General features: G+C 39.1%; 1 protein-coding gene across 7 annotated transcripts in view; it reads right to left on the bottom strand.

Moving 5' to 3' along the window:
• Nucleotides 1–874: 874 nt before the first annotated feature.
• KDM3B (lysine demethylase 3B) overlaps nt 875–15,651 on the bottom strand; it is a 47,376-nt gene continuing 32,599 nt past the window's right edge. For 6 of the 7 annotated variants that reach the window (XM_085591650.1, XM_085591652.1, XM_085591647.1 and 3 more), the window contains exons 17-24: nt 10,679–10,850; nt 7,580–7,670; nt 7,363–7,493; nt 5,962–6,081; nt 5,369–5,508; nt 4,859–5,035; nt 4,170–4,304; nt 875–2,222 (exon numbers count right to left, since the gene is read on the bottom strand). In XM_085591650.1, coding sequence (XP_085447776.1) covers nt 2,142–2,222; nt 4,170–4,304; nt 4,859–5,035; nt 5,369–5,508; nt 5,962–6,081; nt 7,363–7,493; nt 7,580–7,670; nt 10,679–10,850 — 1,047 coding nt within the window. In that variant the 3' untranslated portion in view covers nt 875–2,141. Of the gene's footprint in view, nt 2,223–4,169; nt 4,305–4,858; nt 5,036–5,368; nt 5,509–5,961; nt 6,082–7,362; nt 7,494–7,579; nt 7,671–10,678; nt 10,851–14,931; nt 15,106–15,651 lie in introns of those variants that run through there. The other variant, XR_014958369.1, reaches the window with a different exon arrangement.

Raw genomic sequence — 15,651 nt, 5'->3', positions numbered from 1 at the left:
TTTTAGTAATCCCTCTGATTTTGGCTGAATATTGCTTCAGATTGGTTGTACTCAATGATTAGTAAAAAAGGAAATTCAAGAAACAGAAGCAGTACTTGACAGACTCAAACTAAACAAAGGTTTAGAATAAGACAAAATTCTTATTGTAGATCACTGCATTCAAAATTACTCATGGAACTGTATTAGATATAGTCTGCCTTTTTGATCTTTATCCAAGTCTAGTGCTTATACACATACATACACACACAAATGAGGGAAACATCTCAGTTATAATTAATTTTTACGCACAGAGTACAACAGATGTGCACAAGAAATTGTACACAAGAGAATACAGCAAAGCTGAATGATTCATGGGTCTGGAATAACCCTTTTAATCTCTAGAACATAAACTGGCTCATATTCACAGGATAGCTGCAAAGGTATGAGGCAGCAAAAGCCTGTGACTGGACTTTGCACCTAATAATCAAACTGAGAAGCTGCTAGAATGCCACATGTCAGTGAACAGAACTGCTGCTGCCATCACAACCTCCAAGGTCAGAAACCACAGAACTTTTACCACCCCATCCATATGTCCAGTGGAGAGGCCATCTCTGGACCTGCTAGGAAGACAGAGATGGGAAGCACAGTACAAGAGATGTTTTTTATGACAAGACAGATCCTCTACCCAAACTACCTTGAAGAATCAAGAAATGGCAGGCAGTTTGGTGTGCTCCCAGCAGATACTTGGGATGCCAGGTTAAACCAGATGAGCCCTCTGGTCAAAAACAGCAGGTCAAAATTAGCAGGCAGCCTACACTACACCAGAGGCAGAGGCTGAAACAACCTCAAGGCAGGAAGATCAGTGTACAGGTATGAAAAAAAACTGCCCAGCCTGTTACAGTAAATGACTTTTATTTTTTAAAAAATGAAATAACCGTGAACATATTAACAGGCCTGCAAGTGGCACTACAGTACAGCTGGAGATAAGGTCGATACATTTCCCCATGTACCCGGACAATGAAATCCATTGCATCAATGCTGACATTAGTAAATTCTGAATACAGTTCTATCAAGCAGGAACATTTTACTTAAAATAGTTCTGGACAAAGTTGACACCAAAAGTTAACTTTTCCTTCACTTTGGAAAGGATATATGCTTTATAGATGTTTTCAGGTAGCACTGGTATTGGGTGAATATTGCCTGCAGTCACCAGTGCAGGGAGAGATGTACAACATCTCCTTGTGAGAACAGAGTTTATACTCCTTTTTACTTTTCATTCTGAGGAAGCAGGGTGGCATAGAGAGAGGGAGGAAGATAGGTGAGGTAATATGGGCAAGGGAGGCGGGATGTCAATTTCTACTCAATTCTCCTTTGGCTGTTTTTGTGCTATTTTGGACTGCTTTCTAAAAATCACTTATTGATTTTACTGAAAGGAAGACTAAATGTAATACACCTTTCCTTGAAAATCCAGGAACAACTGTGGTACTTCAAAAATACTAAAAATATCTACTTTCATGAAATATTAACTGTTTCACTACAAACCTATTTTTTCACTAAATACACAATTCTCTTAATTCTGGAGTCTCCCTGGGGAAAAAAAAGTGGGTTCTCCCTTTAGTTCTGCAACTCTACAGTGTATAGAGAAATGGCTAGAAGAAGGGGAGTGCAGAGAATAGCTTTATCCTTTTCCTTGGCCTGTATCTCACACGAGGAGTCTGTTTGAATTTCTGCAGTTGGGCTACTGTTGGTCACATTCTTTCAGCAGTTATCAACCAAGTCTGCAGTAGGACAACCCACTTCCAGCACGTTCTGTCTAACTTTGTGAGTCTAACTAGTCATGAGGGAAAAAACCATCCACACTCTTTATATCATTTTTGATCATAATATGAAGGAACACCAAGTGGTTTCCATGTTCTTTCAATTTGCAAAAGGCCACAGGAAAGGGATATGGCACCTTTGAGAATCTGGAATTCTGCATTTAAACAGTGCGACCTTCCATTAGACCTTCTGTGTTGAGGCAGCGTAGAAAACAGTGGCTGAAGAGTGTAATACTGACCACACCAGCTCCCAGTAAGAAGCTCCTGCAGAGGCAGTCATGTGCAGTCCCTGTATATACCATGAGCAAAAGGCCTACTTGACAGGGCATTTGGAATTAGCAATTCCTACGATCTAGCTAGTTTAGATTCATGAGCTTTCAGTGTGCCAACAGCATCTTTCACTGCATGGTAGATAATGTTCTTCACCTGCAATAGGAAAAAAAAAAATCAACTTCTACGGAGTAACAAGGAGAGTCTTACACAGCTATTCGATCAATTTTGACAGCTGAATTTATAATAGTTGGTGAGTATACATAAAATTTATACTCTTTTTGCTTCAGGATACCAACAGCACATATTTCAACTGTCACAGATTGCAAGTATCTTAGACACCTGCACTGATTTATTAACTCATTTTCTCATCACTCAGCAACTTATATTTACTCGTGTGGTTTTAGGATAATTCCTTCTCTTGTGAGAGCTAGGAGGAAGTGCACTACAAAGTTACATATATATGAGTTTACTTTGAAAAAGTCCTTTTGATCCAAGTCACTTAGAGACTCACATGAATCACATCTAAAAGATGTAAGAAAATCATAAGGTTTAATCCTATGAAAATTAAGATGATGCAACAAATCATCCTGTTTTCTTTGCATAGAGGCTAGAAATTCTTCAAATTTGTGAATCTTGCAGAAAGACAAGCACAAGATGAGAAATCCATTAGTACTCACTGCTATCTTTTTCACAGTTACCTATTTAAGAATCAAAGTTCTGTCTAGTTCCTGATTTTTTCTGATCTAAGTTTATTTGAAATCTGTTTTCAGGTGTTGAACAGAACAGTTTCACCTCCTAAGTGAGTGGCTCAATTGCACTTGCTCAACTAACTGCCAAGCACCATCATCTTTTCCTGATGTACATGTGACATCATTTTTGGTATAATTTATGGAGATATTATTTTCTCTGTGTATTTTAATATATAAAAATATAATTTAAAATGACAAATTAAAAAAAATACTGAGACAAATACAGCTGGTATTCCTTTTCACAGTATTACTGAGTTGCATCTTGTGGGTTTTTATTTCTTGGTTCTTTTTTTAAATAATAAGCATTATTCATTTGCAACCTCTTAATTTGCAGAAACACTTCTGCATTTGTATCATCACAGCTGAAAAGGTACAGTGTTATATACCAGAATGAGTTGATTCTACTTCTGCTTTCCTTTATAATCCCATGAAGATTCACACAGAAATTTACAGCAAACTTTCATTGAATTGGTATGAAAGAATTAACATTGTAGATTCTGACATCCTTGGGTGACATTCTGGAGAGTGACCATATACTGTGTACTTCGATGAGGACAGCCATTCTGCAGATCTCCACCCTCCTTCCTTTCACATACATGTGTAATTACTGATACACAAAAAATGCTGACCACAAAATCTGCAAAGTGAGCAGTTACTAATGCTTCAAAAGTCTTAGACAAAATCCAACAAGATCTCCAATGGTCTTCTCTCTGTAGAACTTACTGTCTTACATCCAGTGTCCTTGTGTTAGAACAATAGAACATCCTATTATATTCTGTGCATAATTAATAGTTAAAGCAGGCACAGTTCCTCAAACAAAAACACACAATTTTAGGACTAATATATGTTGGCTAAGACCATTAAGATCATCGAATCCAACCACACACCTAACACTGCCAAGTCCATCACTAAACCATATCCCTGACTTAAATAAGCCAGCCTTCACTTTCAGAGAATATTCCTTTAGGCAATAAAGAAACAAACGTAAGTGTACTTGGTCAAATAAACATCTCTCTTCAAAACAAAGCACTGCTCCTTCCTTTTTAAGATTTTTTTTTTCTGGTCTGCTCTGCTGTCATTAGGATGCAGCCATTCAAAAACTTATTAATACCAATGTGTCCATTAGTCTCATGGGGGAAAGTTTTCTGGAAATGCAGAAGTCTACTGCTAATTTTTGTTTACATAGTACTGTAGACAGAAGTACTTAATTTTTAAGTAACGTACCCTATCAAATGAGAACCTCCATATTTGTGGGAAGTCGTTACTCTTTCCTTAGACATACATTCCTAGTACTGAAGTAAGCTGGCAATACACAGGATGTATTTAGTGTTTACTGACATAAAATGGTTACCTGCAGTTTATCCTCATGGTTTGTATGAGTATTAGACAGATGCCTGAACTCCTGGGTCAGACGGAAGCAGTGCTTCACATGTTCGGGAGATACAAAATCTTCTGCCACTTTAATGCAGCTGTACAAATTATGGACCTAAAAATCCATATCAAATGACTGAATATAAAGACAATGAACCATACAAAACAAAACAAATAAACCCCCAAAACCCGAAAGAAACATCAACAACAACAAATACCAAACACCCAAAAACCCTCAATACCACCCCACATATTAAGGCTCTGCCACATTTACTCATCGAAACCAGAAACTAACAGAGTTGCATCTAATAGTAAAATGAGGACAAAATACATGACATCTAACAGGTTTCCTGTTCTCCCATATATATTAGCATTCCCTAAAGCAAGTTCTTTTAACCTTTGAATTTGGTTTCCTTGGCTTAACTTTCACTACACAGAAATGCTTTCCCTCCATTCACCCCAGCTTTTTTTTTCCCCTGCAATTTCATGTACACATCATTCAGATATTTACGTAACTTTTAGTAATGTAAGAACTGCATATGTAGTAAAAGAAACCTTAAGTGTGCGATATTAATTACCTTTCAGTCAGACCTTTCAAAATATATATTTGAAAACTGTGCCTCCAATTAAATTCTATCTGTCAATAGGGCCTAGAGTTGGTATAGTTACCTGATGGGGAGCACCCGCAGGAATGAACACAGCATCGCCAAGGAACTGCACTATTGCCCAGCCTTGCACACCATACTCATCATATAGTCTCTTACGTAAGGTCTGGTCCAAGTACCAACTTTGGTCATGAATGGGGTCATGATCTGGAGGATTTTCTTGGCCTTGTTCTTCTCCAACCTAGAGCCAAGATATGGGGTGGAAGGAAACCATGACACAGCACCTTGATATTGCTGGCTCACAAAATGGTCTGTACCTAAAAACCTAACAAATTATTTCAACGTAGAACATTATTTTCATTAAGGTCATTTAGGTCTTAAACAGCAACATGCGTTAGTATGAAGATTCCAGACCAGGCTGAAAACCTGTGAACACAGTAACTATCAATGCCCTCAAAGACAGAAGTGCAATACCTATGCACTTGATATTGATAGCAATTTGTATACATCAACTGCTAAAAGCAAGCTAGTCAAGGAACCCTGTAAGCTCAAGCTTTCTTTGCAACCAGCATACCTTCCGGAGAAGTTCCCGTATCTTTTCAGCATCCTTGGCAGCATAGATGTGCCACAATGCTCCAGGTTTCTCTCTTCCTTCATGGATTCGCTGCTTTGTTACATCATCAGCATCTCCCTCATCAATTGTTTTCAGAACCTCTGAAAGAGGAATCCATGTAAAAGCTGCTCATCTTTTGACATAGAGAAAAGAGCATTTTGAGCTACTAAATTCAGTCACACTGCAACTGTTGCATCATATAGTGCCCTTTCTAAGTCCATCAAGTTTCAATTTAACAGAATTCAGGGAATGTGTCAATTGAGGGCTAATCACAAAACTCAGTCTTGAATTTAAACTGAGCTACAATTGTTCAAATACAAGGATACATTTCTTCAGGAATGTACCTAATTTCTAGCAAAACTCTGCTGCTGGCACAGTTGGAAACTAATGAAACGTTACTGCACTTTTAATTATGTGCTGCAAATGTAGCAAACTGCCTGGTATACTTGAATTATGTATTATAGAAATGACAAGCTTAAACAATAAAATATACAGGCTTCTTACATACACAATTGATTTTTAGTGTACAGAAAACAGCTTTCCTTAAGCATTACCATCATCATGGGTCCCTTCCCCAATGGGAATCCCAACATACACCATGACGTTAACAGCATCAGACACATCCAAGTGCAGGTTTGTGGTACCAACTCGTCTGTCTTCTGCAGTAATTAAGCCTATAACAGAGTGCAAAATAAAATTAAATTCTGTGACTAATCTCTTATAATCTAACTGAAAAATCTGTCTGGAAATCTAACTTTGTATAGCAGTGAGAGCACACACTGAAGGCAAACAGCAACTGAAGCATGTATATTCATGTCATGTGTAGTGTAAGTAAAAAGTTTACTGATAACCAGTATTTTAATTTTACAGGAAACAGAAGCAGCAAACATAGTTTACCCAAGTCATGAGAAAACAAGCATTTAAACACCAAAGCCAGAACTTGTACTTTACAATTTTGTCTCTCTGAGAGTATTTTATACAACCTGTACTAGAGAACTTAGTTATCATAAGCACAAAGCAAGTCTTCCTTTGCTTGGAAGCATGAGAGAACTGCTTTAAGTGGCATTAGGATCCTACTGTGTGCAGCAAGTCAATGGACTGTTAGAAGTATAAGCCTCCAGCTGTTTTTTATTTTCTCATAGTAGCTGTAAAATCCAGGACCAGTTGAATTCATAGCAGTTAGTGATTAGCTCATCATTAATGATTCAGATTACAATTCAGTAAGGAAAAACACCTGCAGACTCAAGTGCTTGTATCTTTGCATGTTGAAGGAACTTACATCCCTCAAGTGACTTTAAGTAATGGAGAAAGATTTCAAATGTTTGCTTCTTAATTCTTTGACTTTCTTATTAGTATGTTCCCTTTTTTCCCCTCTGGCCTTTCAATAGCACCCTCTCTTTCTACCTCTGCTTAACCATCTCTAGCAAGTAACATGGCAGAGAACCAGAATATTTTAAAAAATATATATTTTCTATCAGCAAACAGTAACAGAAGTGTCTGCCCACAAGAGTTTTCAGGATCACCATCATATTTATCTATTTTCTGTTTAAAGTAAAAGCTTCTGAAGTTAGGAATTCAATTCACTGAACCTATCATAACAGACCAGTGCCCAGAAGGTGGGTAATTTTCCTCTTAACTATTTATGTTGCTCTAAAAACATACTAACTTTTCCTTGAACCCTGTATTGGTATTATGCCTGTTATATATATTAATAATTGTTTGCACACTTAACTTACTGTATGTACATCTCTAGAGAAAAGGGCACATCTGACAGAGAGAGGGCTAATGTAAGAATAGATCTGCAGGACTAAATGAAAAGAAAGTAACAGCAGGCTCTAGGATAAGCACTGAGTTTTGCCACAGCCACAGCCTTGTGTTATGCCACAGCCTTGTATTTGCCCTAACTGTAATAAAGAGTCACAAAAACCAGTATCTGCAGACCTATACTCACATACCATATGCATTGTACATTTTGGGACCCAAGTCAGGACGGACAAAGTAGCTTGGCAGCCTAGAAGCCAAATTCAGTCTTCCATCTCTCTTGGTATATTCAGGAAGAGGAAGATTTTCCATCAAGTCCTCAAACCTAGAGAACAAAGACAGACAAAGGCGAATTATCCTCCTGTAGCACCTACAACAGTTCTGTCAGCACTGATACTAAAGGTTACTTACCTTGTAGGCATCATATCTCTGAAGTCCTCCCCTGGAGGCCAGTCCTTTAACTTTAGTACCATTGGCTGACCATCATCTGACCTGAGCCGTTCTGCAAGAAACAAATTAAGATTTCTTTGTGTACTATCTTTTTACCACAGCCCATACCTTGTTAAAGCTGTAAGGGTTTTTGTACCTCTTAAAATGCACAGTAAAATGGATCCTGGTTTTGTTTTCGGCTTCCAAGCAATACCATAATATGACCAACAACAATTTAACAACTATATAAGTATACATACACAGATATAATCACCGACAGCAGAAGTTTGACAGATCTTGCACAGCTGCCAAGTTTTAGAATAGTTTTTATTCAGGTCAAAACCAAGCCTTTCCAAAATCATTCTTCCTTAGTCCAAGGGAGTTTTATCATTAATTTCAAGAGAACCGGTACTTCTATAAAGTTAAAGTTATTGGTTCTTGTTCTGAAATCAATCCTAACATCAGTGTAAAGCAAGAAACCGTGGTACACTAAATTAAAAAATGCTAAAGGGCAGGTGGTCACAAAGGAAGACTGCCTTTAGGTTTTTTTAATTCTTCTTTGCTGAAGGAACTCAAATTAGCAGAGTGCCAAAACCAAACATTTGTTCTTCGCTTTAAGAGTTTTACACAAGTCCTGACTGGAAAAAGAAAGTGAGCAGCACAGAAAGATGGCATTACACATGCAACAGTGGATGTATGCTATGACAGCACTGACCATATCAACTGCTTTCCTACCTCAGAATTTAGGGTGAAGAGAGTCTATCTTGAAGTGGTACACAAGTAGCTTAGACCTCACTGTAACATTTGGAGAAAAACAAAGTTCACTCTTCTAGAAGATTTTTCACAAATCTACACAAAGCCACAAATTAAAAAAACTAGCAGTCTTAAAGACTTTAACATCCCGATTTCCCTAGCGAGAAACACCCTTCACTGCTTCCTACCTTACTGAGAATTTTCAGCCAACCTGATCTAGCAGAGATCCTGACAGCACTGGAAGAGAAAGCATATCTAAGAAATTAGGACTTGGAGACCTGTGAATTACATCTGCATTACATATCAACAGGCTACAGAAGACTGCCTGAGTTTGCAATATAAAAAAAATATTTTATTGAAATTAAAAGGAATTAAGGACTGCAGATACGTAAACTGAAGAAGATAAACTTTGATAAGCTACAGATTTTAGAGAGGCGAAAAAGCTCAAGGACTTGAATTTAAAGATGTTTCACAACTTCCCATATTCAAAACTTTGAATTCATCAAGTATCTTTGTTCTAAACAAGAAGCAGCCTGTAGGGAGGCTATTCAGAAAGGGCAGAGTGAGGAACTACCTGGATGATAGTATATAGATCCAACAAATTACGTGAAACTGAACAAACCCCAGAAAATATCAGCAAAGAAAAGCAGGTGTAAGAAGGATCAAAACAAAGTCAGACCTCTCAAAAGTCCACTTTGAGCCCGAAAATATTACAAGAAACAGCAAAAGATTGAAATTAATTAATGTATCATATAGAGTAATCTCAATAACACCTCCAAAGTCAGTGGCTGTTCTGCATCTCTTTGGTAACTTAATGTGAGGGTGGGAGCCAGCCACGTACTTAAAAAAAATTAGAATTCATGTAATTCAGGGAAGTCAGAGACATTAGGTTATTTGCCAACAGTTTTCATAAGAATTAGAATGTGAAATATCTGGATTAGCAGTAAATAATATTCCTCTGTACTAGGACTTGAACATAACTGAAGAAACTCTACATAAAATGTATTTAAAAGAAATTATCAAGAGTAATAAGGTTTTCCAGTCTAGGTCACTAATATTTCTCATGTATAGTGTGGTAAATGCTTTGTCTAAAAGAAAAGCCAAAGCTGATTTTGCTGAAAGAAGCAAAGTGTGCCTGTGTCTGGAGACAAACTACAAGTAACATTTCTCAAAGATAAACTGACTCATACAAATTCACTATTTTCATTAATGACCCCAGCACAAAAGTGAAGAGTTTGTGAACTTTCCCAATTATTGTCAATACACAAAGACCACACCATTATATCCCCCTTCAAGGCCATTTATTTCTGATTAATAACAAAAACAGTACGAAATTTAACAGAACAAAATACAACATTCTGTACTAACCATAAAACAAACAAACAAAAAAAAACCAAATAAGTCAAAATCAGGGAGTTTATGGATTAGAAAATTACTAGGAAGGGAATATTCTTTGTCTGCAAATATATAATTTCATTGACTGTTGAATGAACATTCCATTACGTCATCCAACAGTTCACCATTTCTGCAATATACACACAGAAATAAACACAGAAAACATTTTATACACAACTCTAAAATCAGCAACATTGCAATGAACTTTTAAAGCTCTTAACACCTGTAACTATAAAACCACTCAGGTCTAGGTATATACAATCTAAAATGGAGCACTCTGTTTTTTAGAAGCTCTTTAACCTGACCCGTTATGTCCCCAGAAATTTTAATTAGTTAGTTTCCCCATCTACACTTGACAGAAGGTTTTTTCTCAAAGAAGAACTTGAGCATTAAATAATGTGTTATCATGTGAGTCACGCATATAGCATTGCCATTCATAATATATATAAATTTGCATTTGTATGTCAAATTTACCAAACCCAAATTTTAGTATCAAAAGTTTCTGTCTGTTTTAGCTCAGCAGGCTCCCTTTAGTTTTGCAATAAAAATTGAGGTTGAAAGGAGAGTGAAGCTACCTTCACATTACTTACTTTCTTAAAAATGGTAACTGAGGATCAATTTCACTGGTAAAAGTTAAAAAAAAACCAAACAAGCAGTTTCCCATGAAATGAAGCATTTTTTGACACATGAAATTATACACACCAACACACTGCAGTACAGACAGTTCTCTTGGACGGTCCTACCCTAATCTTCACAAATAAAGCATTTTCCAGGGTGTGCTATATGTAAAGAGCAATGGCTTCTTTGGATGAGACTGATAGTTATTTGGATTTTTTCTTAATTTATTTTTTAGGAAAATAGGTGGAAAATGAAGAGTTGAAGATAGCAAGACAGACTGCTCAGTTAAACTAGTCAGCCATAAATATTACTTACTAGATATTATCTCAAAGCCATCCCAGAAGTCACGCACTTTCACGTCTGAAATTATGGCACAGTTCCTGCAGTTCACCAAATCTACATCTTGATCTCCAAATTCCAGGCTGAAAGCTTCTGGTTTCCAAAGCTCTGACTTCAACTTCTTATGGACACCAGATACCAGCACGGGCTGAGAATACAAAGATGAATGCTTACTCCACCATAACCAATTATCTTACATATGCAGCCAAACTTTCTTAGGATAGCCAAGACTTCTGGCTACCACAATACAAAAGACACCACAAATCTATTTTCATCATGTCTGGCTTTTGTGCATCAAGCAAATAACCAGAGTCAAAGCAAACTTTAGTTCCACGCCATGTGCAGCTGCCTTAGAAGTGGCGTTGGGTTAGACTTGCCAAGGCAAGTACATTAGGTCTCCATGGCAAGGTGTCAGCAGCCGGTATAGGCTCTGTAAGAGGAGGCTGGGAGCTGCCCTGTGGTGGACACCAATGACTCCACCTGGCTCAACAGACCCACCACTGGACAAAGCTGAGCCCATAATTGATGCTGGTAGAATCTCTGTGATAATGAGAAAGGGTAAAAAGTCCTCCATAGCTGCTGCATGCGTCTGTGTGTGAGAGAGACAGACAGACAGACAGGGGGACACACAACAAATGGACGGCAGGCAAGGAGAAGGGAGAGAAACAGCTTTGCATACACCAAGGTCAGTGATGGAGGAGGTGCTTGGAGCCCATTGAAGAGCATGGTGAGGCAGGCTGTCCCCTGCAACCTATGGAGGACCACAGTGAAGTAGAGATCCACCTGCAGTCCCCAGAGGATCCACTGCAGCACAGGGATACTTGCTGGAGGTAGTCCATGGAGAGCCCATGCTGGAGCAGGCTCTGGCAGAAGCTGTAGGGAGAATCCCACTAATAAGCAAACTTTCTGGCAAAAACTGCCCACTGGGGACACACACTGGAGCAGCCCATACAGACAACTAATGCTGGAGCAATCCATGAAGGATAGTATCCTGTGAGAGGAGGATACACCAGGCAGAGGAAGCAGCAGGCAAGTGTGAGGAGGAAAGGGCAACAGACACTGTGTTATGAACTGACCACAACCCACATAATCCCCCGTGTCACTCCAGGAGTTGCATCAGGAAGGAGGTAGAATAGTCAGAGATGAGAGAGTAAACTTGAGCCTTTAGGAAAAAGTTGAAGTGGGCAGGGAGAGGTAAGGTGTTTACTGATTTGTCTTTCTTCTCTCCCAGACTACTCTATTTTTAATTGGCAATACATTCAAATCCTTTATCACAAGTTAAACCTGTTTTGCCCATGACAGCAATCCCTAAGGGATCTCCCTGGCTTTATCTTGACCCAGAAACTTCTTCACCTGATTTTCTTCCCGTGTTCTGCTGAGACGGGGGAGTGAGAAAGCAGCTGGGTAGAGGGTCTGGCAGCCAGACGGGGTCAATCCACCTGTGGCAGTAGAGTAAGTGTGGAATGGCACCACCTGTCCTTTTTCTTAAGCACACATGCAACTACCACTAGAAACAGCATTTCTACTAAAGCCTTCTCATGTGGAATTTTTGTATTTTAATATAAATAGTTTAACTATTTCACTTGTTATTTATGTATAATCACAGACCAACATTAGCTCTGTAGGACAAAACCAAGTAGTGGAAAAAAAGGCTGCTCACTTGCAAAAGGGGTTTTAAGATGCTTAGGCTAATGATGTACATATAGTCCAGATATTTCAGTGGCCTCTCCCCATAAAAGCATTTAAAATGCTTTAATTAATTAACTGAATTAATGATTTTAATTAATCTCAAAGCATTTGCTAAACTGACAACAATTGGGAAAGGTATATCAGACAATCCTCCCAACACTGCCAAAACCTTTTCAGTTCATCTCACCCTGCATCTCAAAAGAGAATTACCAAACTTGAGAGAAAACAAAGAGGGTATGAAGTGAACTTGCACATGGACTATTCCCACCTGAAGAGCTTCTGCTTTTGTAACTGCTGCCTATGTTCATATGGCAGTTCCCATGGCTACGCAAATTTGAATTAATTCCAAGCTGTGCCCTATACATTAACAATGATCTGATGGTGGTCTTGGTTTGTTCCCATTAAGAGCTCAGCACAACCCTGAGAAGCACACATGTCCCTAGATGTAATATCAGCGTGCTAGGCAAAGATACCTAAAGAGCTATGTACAAGCAATTTCAAAGTTATGCTGCTTAAACACACTCCAGTAACTAACTGCTGCTTTTTTTGTCTTGTCCAATGGCCTCTAAAAGGCCTAGTTTTGATTTTAGTCCCTAAATGAGGACAACTACTGACTCAGAAATGAATGTAAAAATCCCAAGTCTGGGGATAACAGAAATGGCCTTGGTTTTCAAATACAACACAGCATAGCCATTATGTTCTAGAAGGCAGCAATGAAACTTCAACTCCAGAACAGTGAGATTTAAGAAAACAAAATGGGGTTGTTTACTTTACTCCCGTGAATTTCAGGGGAATGAAAAAAGCAAAAAACCCCACAGAAACATTTAGATTGGCAATGACTACCCTCACACCAAAAAAGAGTATTTTCTTGTGTTGAGGCTGAACTTCCTGCACCCACTCCCACTTCTCCTGTCAGTGGGCACTGACAAGAAGAGCCTGGCTCCCTCTTCTTAAGATTTTCTCCCCACACTCTCCTGAGCCTTCTTTTCTCTAGACGGAACAGTCCCAGCTTGCTCAGCCTCTCTTCATCTAAGTGATGTTCTAGTCCCTTCATCATCTTTGTGACCCTTTGCTGGGCTTCCTCTAGTAAGTCTGCAAATCCTTTGAATTGGGGAGCCCAGAACTTGTCAGCAAGTCAAAAGAAGTGATGGTACTCCTTACTGTGTTCACACAGTAAGGAGTACCATCACTTCCTTTGACTTGCTGACAACTCTCTTTGTAGTGAGGACACATTCTTGGCTCATGGTCACTCTCTTGCCCACTGGGACACCAAGATCCTTCTAGGCAAAACTACCTTCCAAATAGTTGCTTCTCAGTAGGATGTTACTCTTCCCTGATGTACAGGACATTACATTTTCCCTTGCTGAACATCACCAGATTCTTCTCAGTCCAATTCTCCAGCCTGTTCAGACCCTCTGAATTGCAGCAGAACCATCTGCTGTATGAGTCATTCCTCCTAGTTTTGTATTGCCTGTAAACTTGCTAAGGGTGTATGAATCCTATCCTATCTAGGTCACTAATGACATGGCAAGTACTACTCAGTGCAAAAGTGACCCCTGATGATACACCACTAGTGTCAGTGCTCTCACACATGGCATTTCAGTCAGTTTTAAGTCTATCACACTGCTCACTTACCATCACTTTTATGACATTATGACAGTGTAAAAAGCCTTTATGAAAGTTAATACAAAAAACATCTGCTACTTTCCCTTCAGGTACTAAGACAGTCATATAATCACAGAAGGCTATAAGGCTGGTTATGATTGAACCAGTTTTCCTGAGCTCCTCTTTTCTTCATGACCATATCCCCATGGGATTCTTCCAAGCAAGTATCTGAAAAGGCAAAAGCCTGCTCTCCCAAAGCCCAGATTTGTGATAATGATTTTTTGCTTTGCTCCCTCCTCTCAGAATCTTGACCTGAATGCCACCATCTAATAGTCCCTGCAGCCAAAGGTGCCCCATATCTCCACATTAACCACCAGTTCTTCCTTGTGTGAAAGCACGAGGTCCAGAACAAGGCCCCTTCCCCAGCTGTTTCCTTGATCAGCTGTCTCAGAACATTGACATCAATGCACTTCAGAAAACTTCAGGACTACTTGTGACCTGTTGTGTTGTTGCTCCAGCAGGTATCAGAGTGATATGACAGATACTTGCCATAATGTTGTCCATGTTAAGATGCTCAATAATCCTGGCTCCTAAGTTCTTGGAGGGCTCATCATCAGTTCCTACACAATTTCAAGCATTCTAGGTTCTTCCTCACAAAAATAGCAATGTTCCCTGCTTACTTTCCTGGCCTGTCATTCCTGTGTTGTCCTTCCTGAACAGTCTCTACCTATTCCTTCCCATACTACAGCTGCATGAGCTATCCCACCACTTTATCATACCAATGTGCAACTGCACACTAATTCCTCCTCTTTTTTCAATGTGCTGCATGCATTAGTGTACAGGTACTTCAGAAAGACATCAAGTCATGTTGATTTCCCAGAAACAGCATGAGAGCTTTCTTCACATTGCTGTGATGCACACAGATCCTTACTTACATGAATATACTTGAGGTGGACATCTTTCATCGTTGGTTTCTTGAGCACGGGATTACTCCTGTTCACATCACCTCACTGCTTGCTTGCCAAATCAATCAATTCCTTCCTTGATCACTGGTCATACTCTCCCCTCCCTTGTTCCTGCTTATAGCTTTCCTCATAAGGTTGGCCAGCCTGTTGGCAAAGATGCTTTTTTTTTTTTTTTGCTTAAATGGATCCTATCTCCTCCATGCAATCCTCAATCCTCAAAGAGGTTCCCATGATCACAAAACCCTCTTGGTTAAAATCAGCTGTGCAAACTATGGTTGACATGCAGGATCTGTCCACTCCCCTACACTTCACTGGCAAGAGTAAGAAAACAATGAGGACTCCATGGCCTTGATTAATACTTCCAGAGCCATACAGTCACTTTTCATACTGTCACGGTCTCCCCAGTAGTACTCTGTGTGCCAATATGGAAAAGCAGCAGAGGGCACATGTTTGAGGAACCAATAAGCTTTGTCAGTCTTCCCAATGTGTCCTGAATGTGACACCCTGGCAAGCAGCAAACCTCCCTAAGATAACAAAGCAAATACAGCAATCTGAAATCTGAATATACTCATCCCAGCAAACATGGTAACAATTAAGGCAATAAAAAAGTTTAAGCATATTCTAGGGATCATGTATGAGTAAAATAACAGTACCTTTCACAGGATGTGTAGAAAGCATTGCATGGTAGAC

The sequence above is a fragment of the Lonchura striata genome, chromosome 13 (genome assembly GCF_050655825.1).
Source record: "Lonchura striata isolate lonStrDom1 chromosome 13, ASM5065582v1, whole genome shotgun sequence".
NCBI lineage: Eukaryota > Metazoa > Chordata > Aves > Passeriformes > Estrildidae > Lonchura > Lonchura striata.
This window is presented reverse-complemented; position numbering and strand designations above follow the sequence as displayed.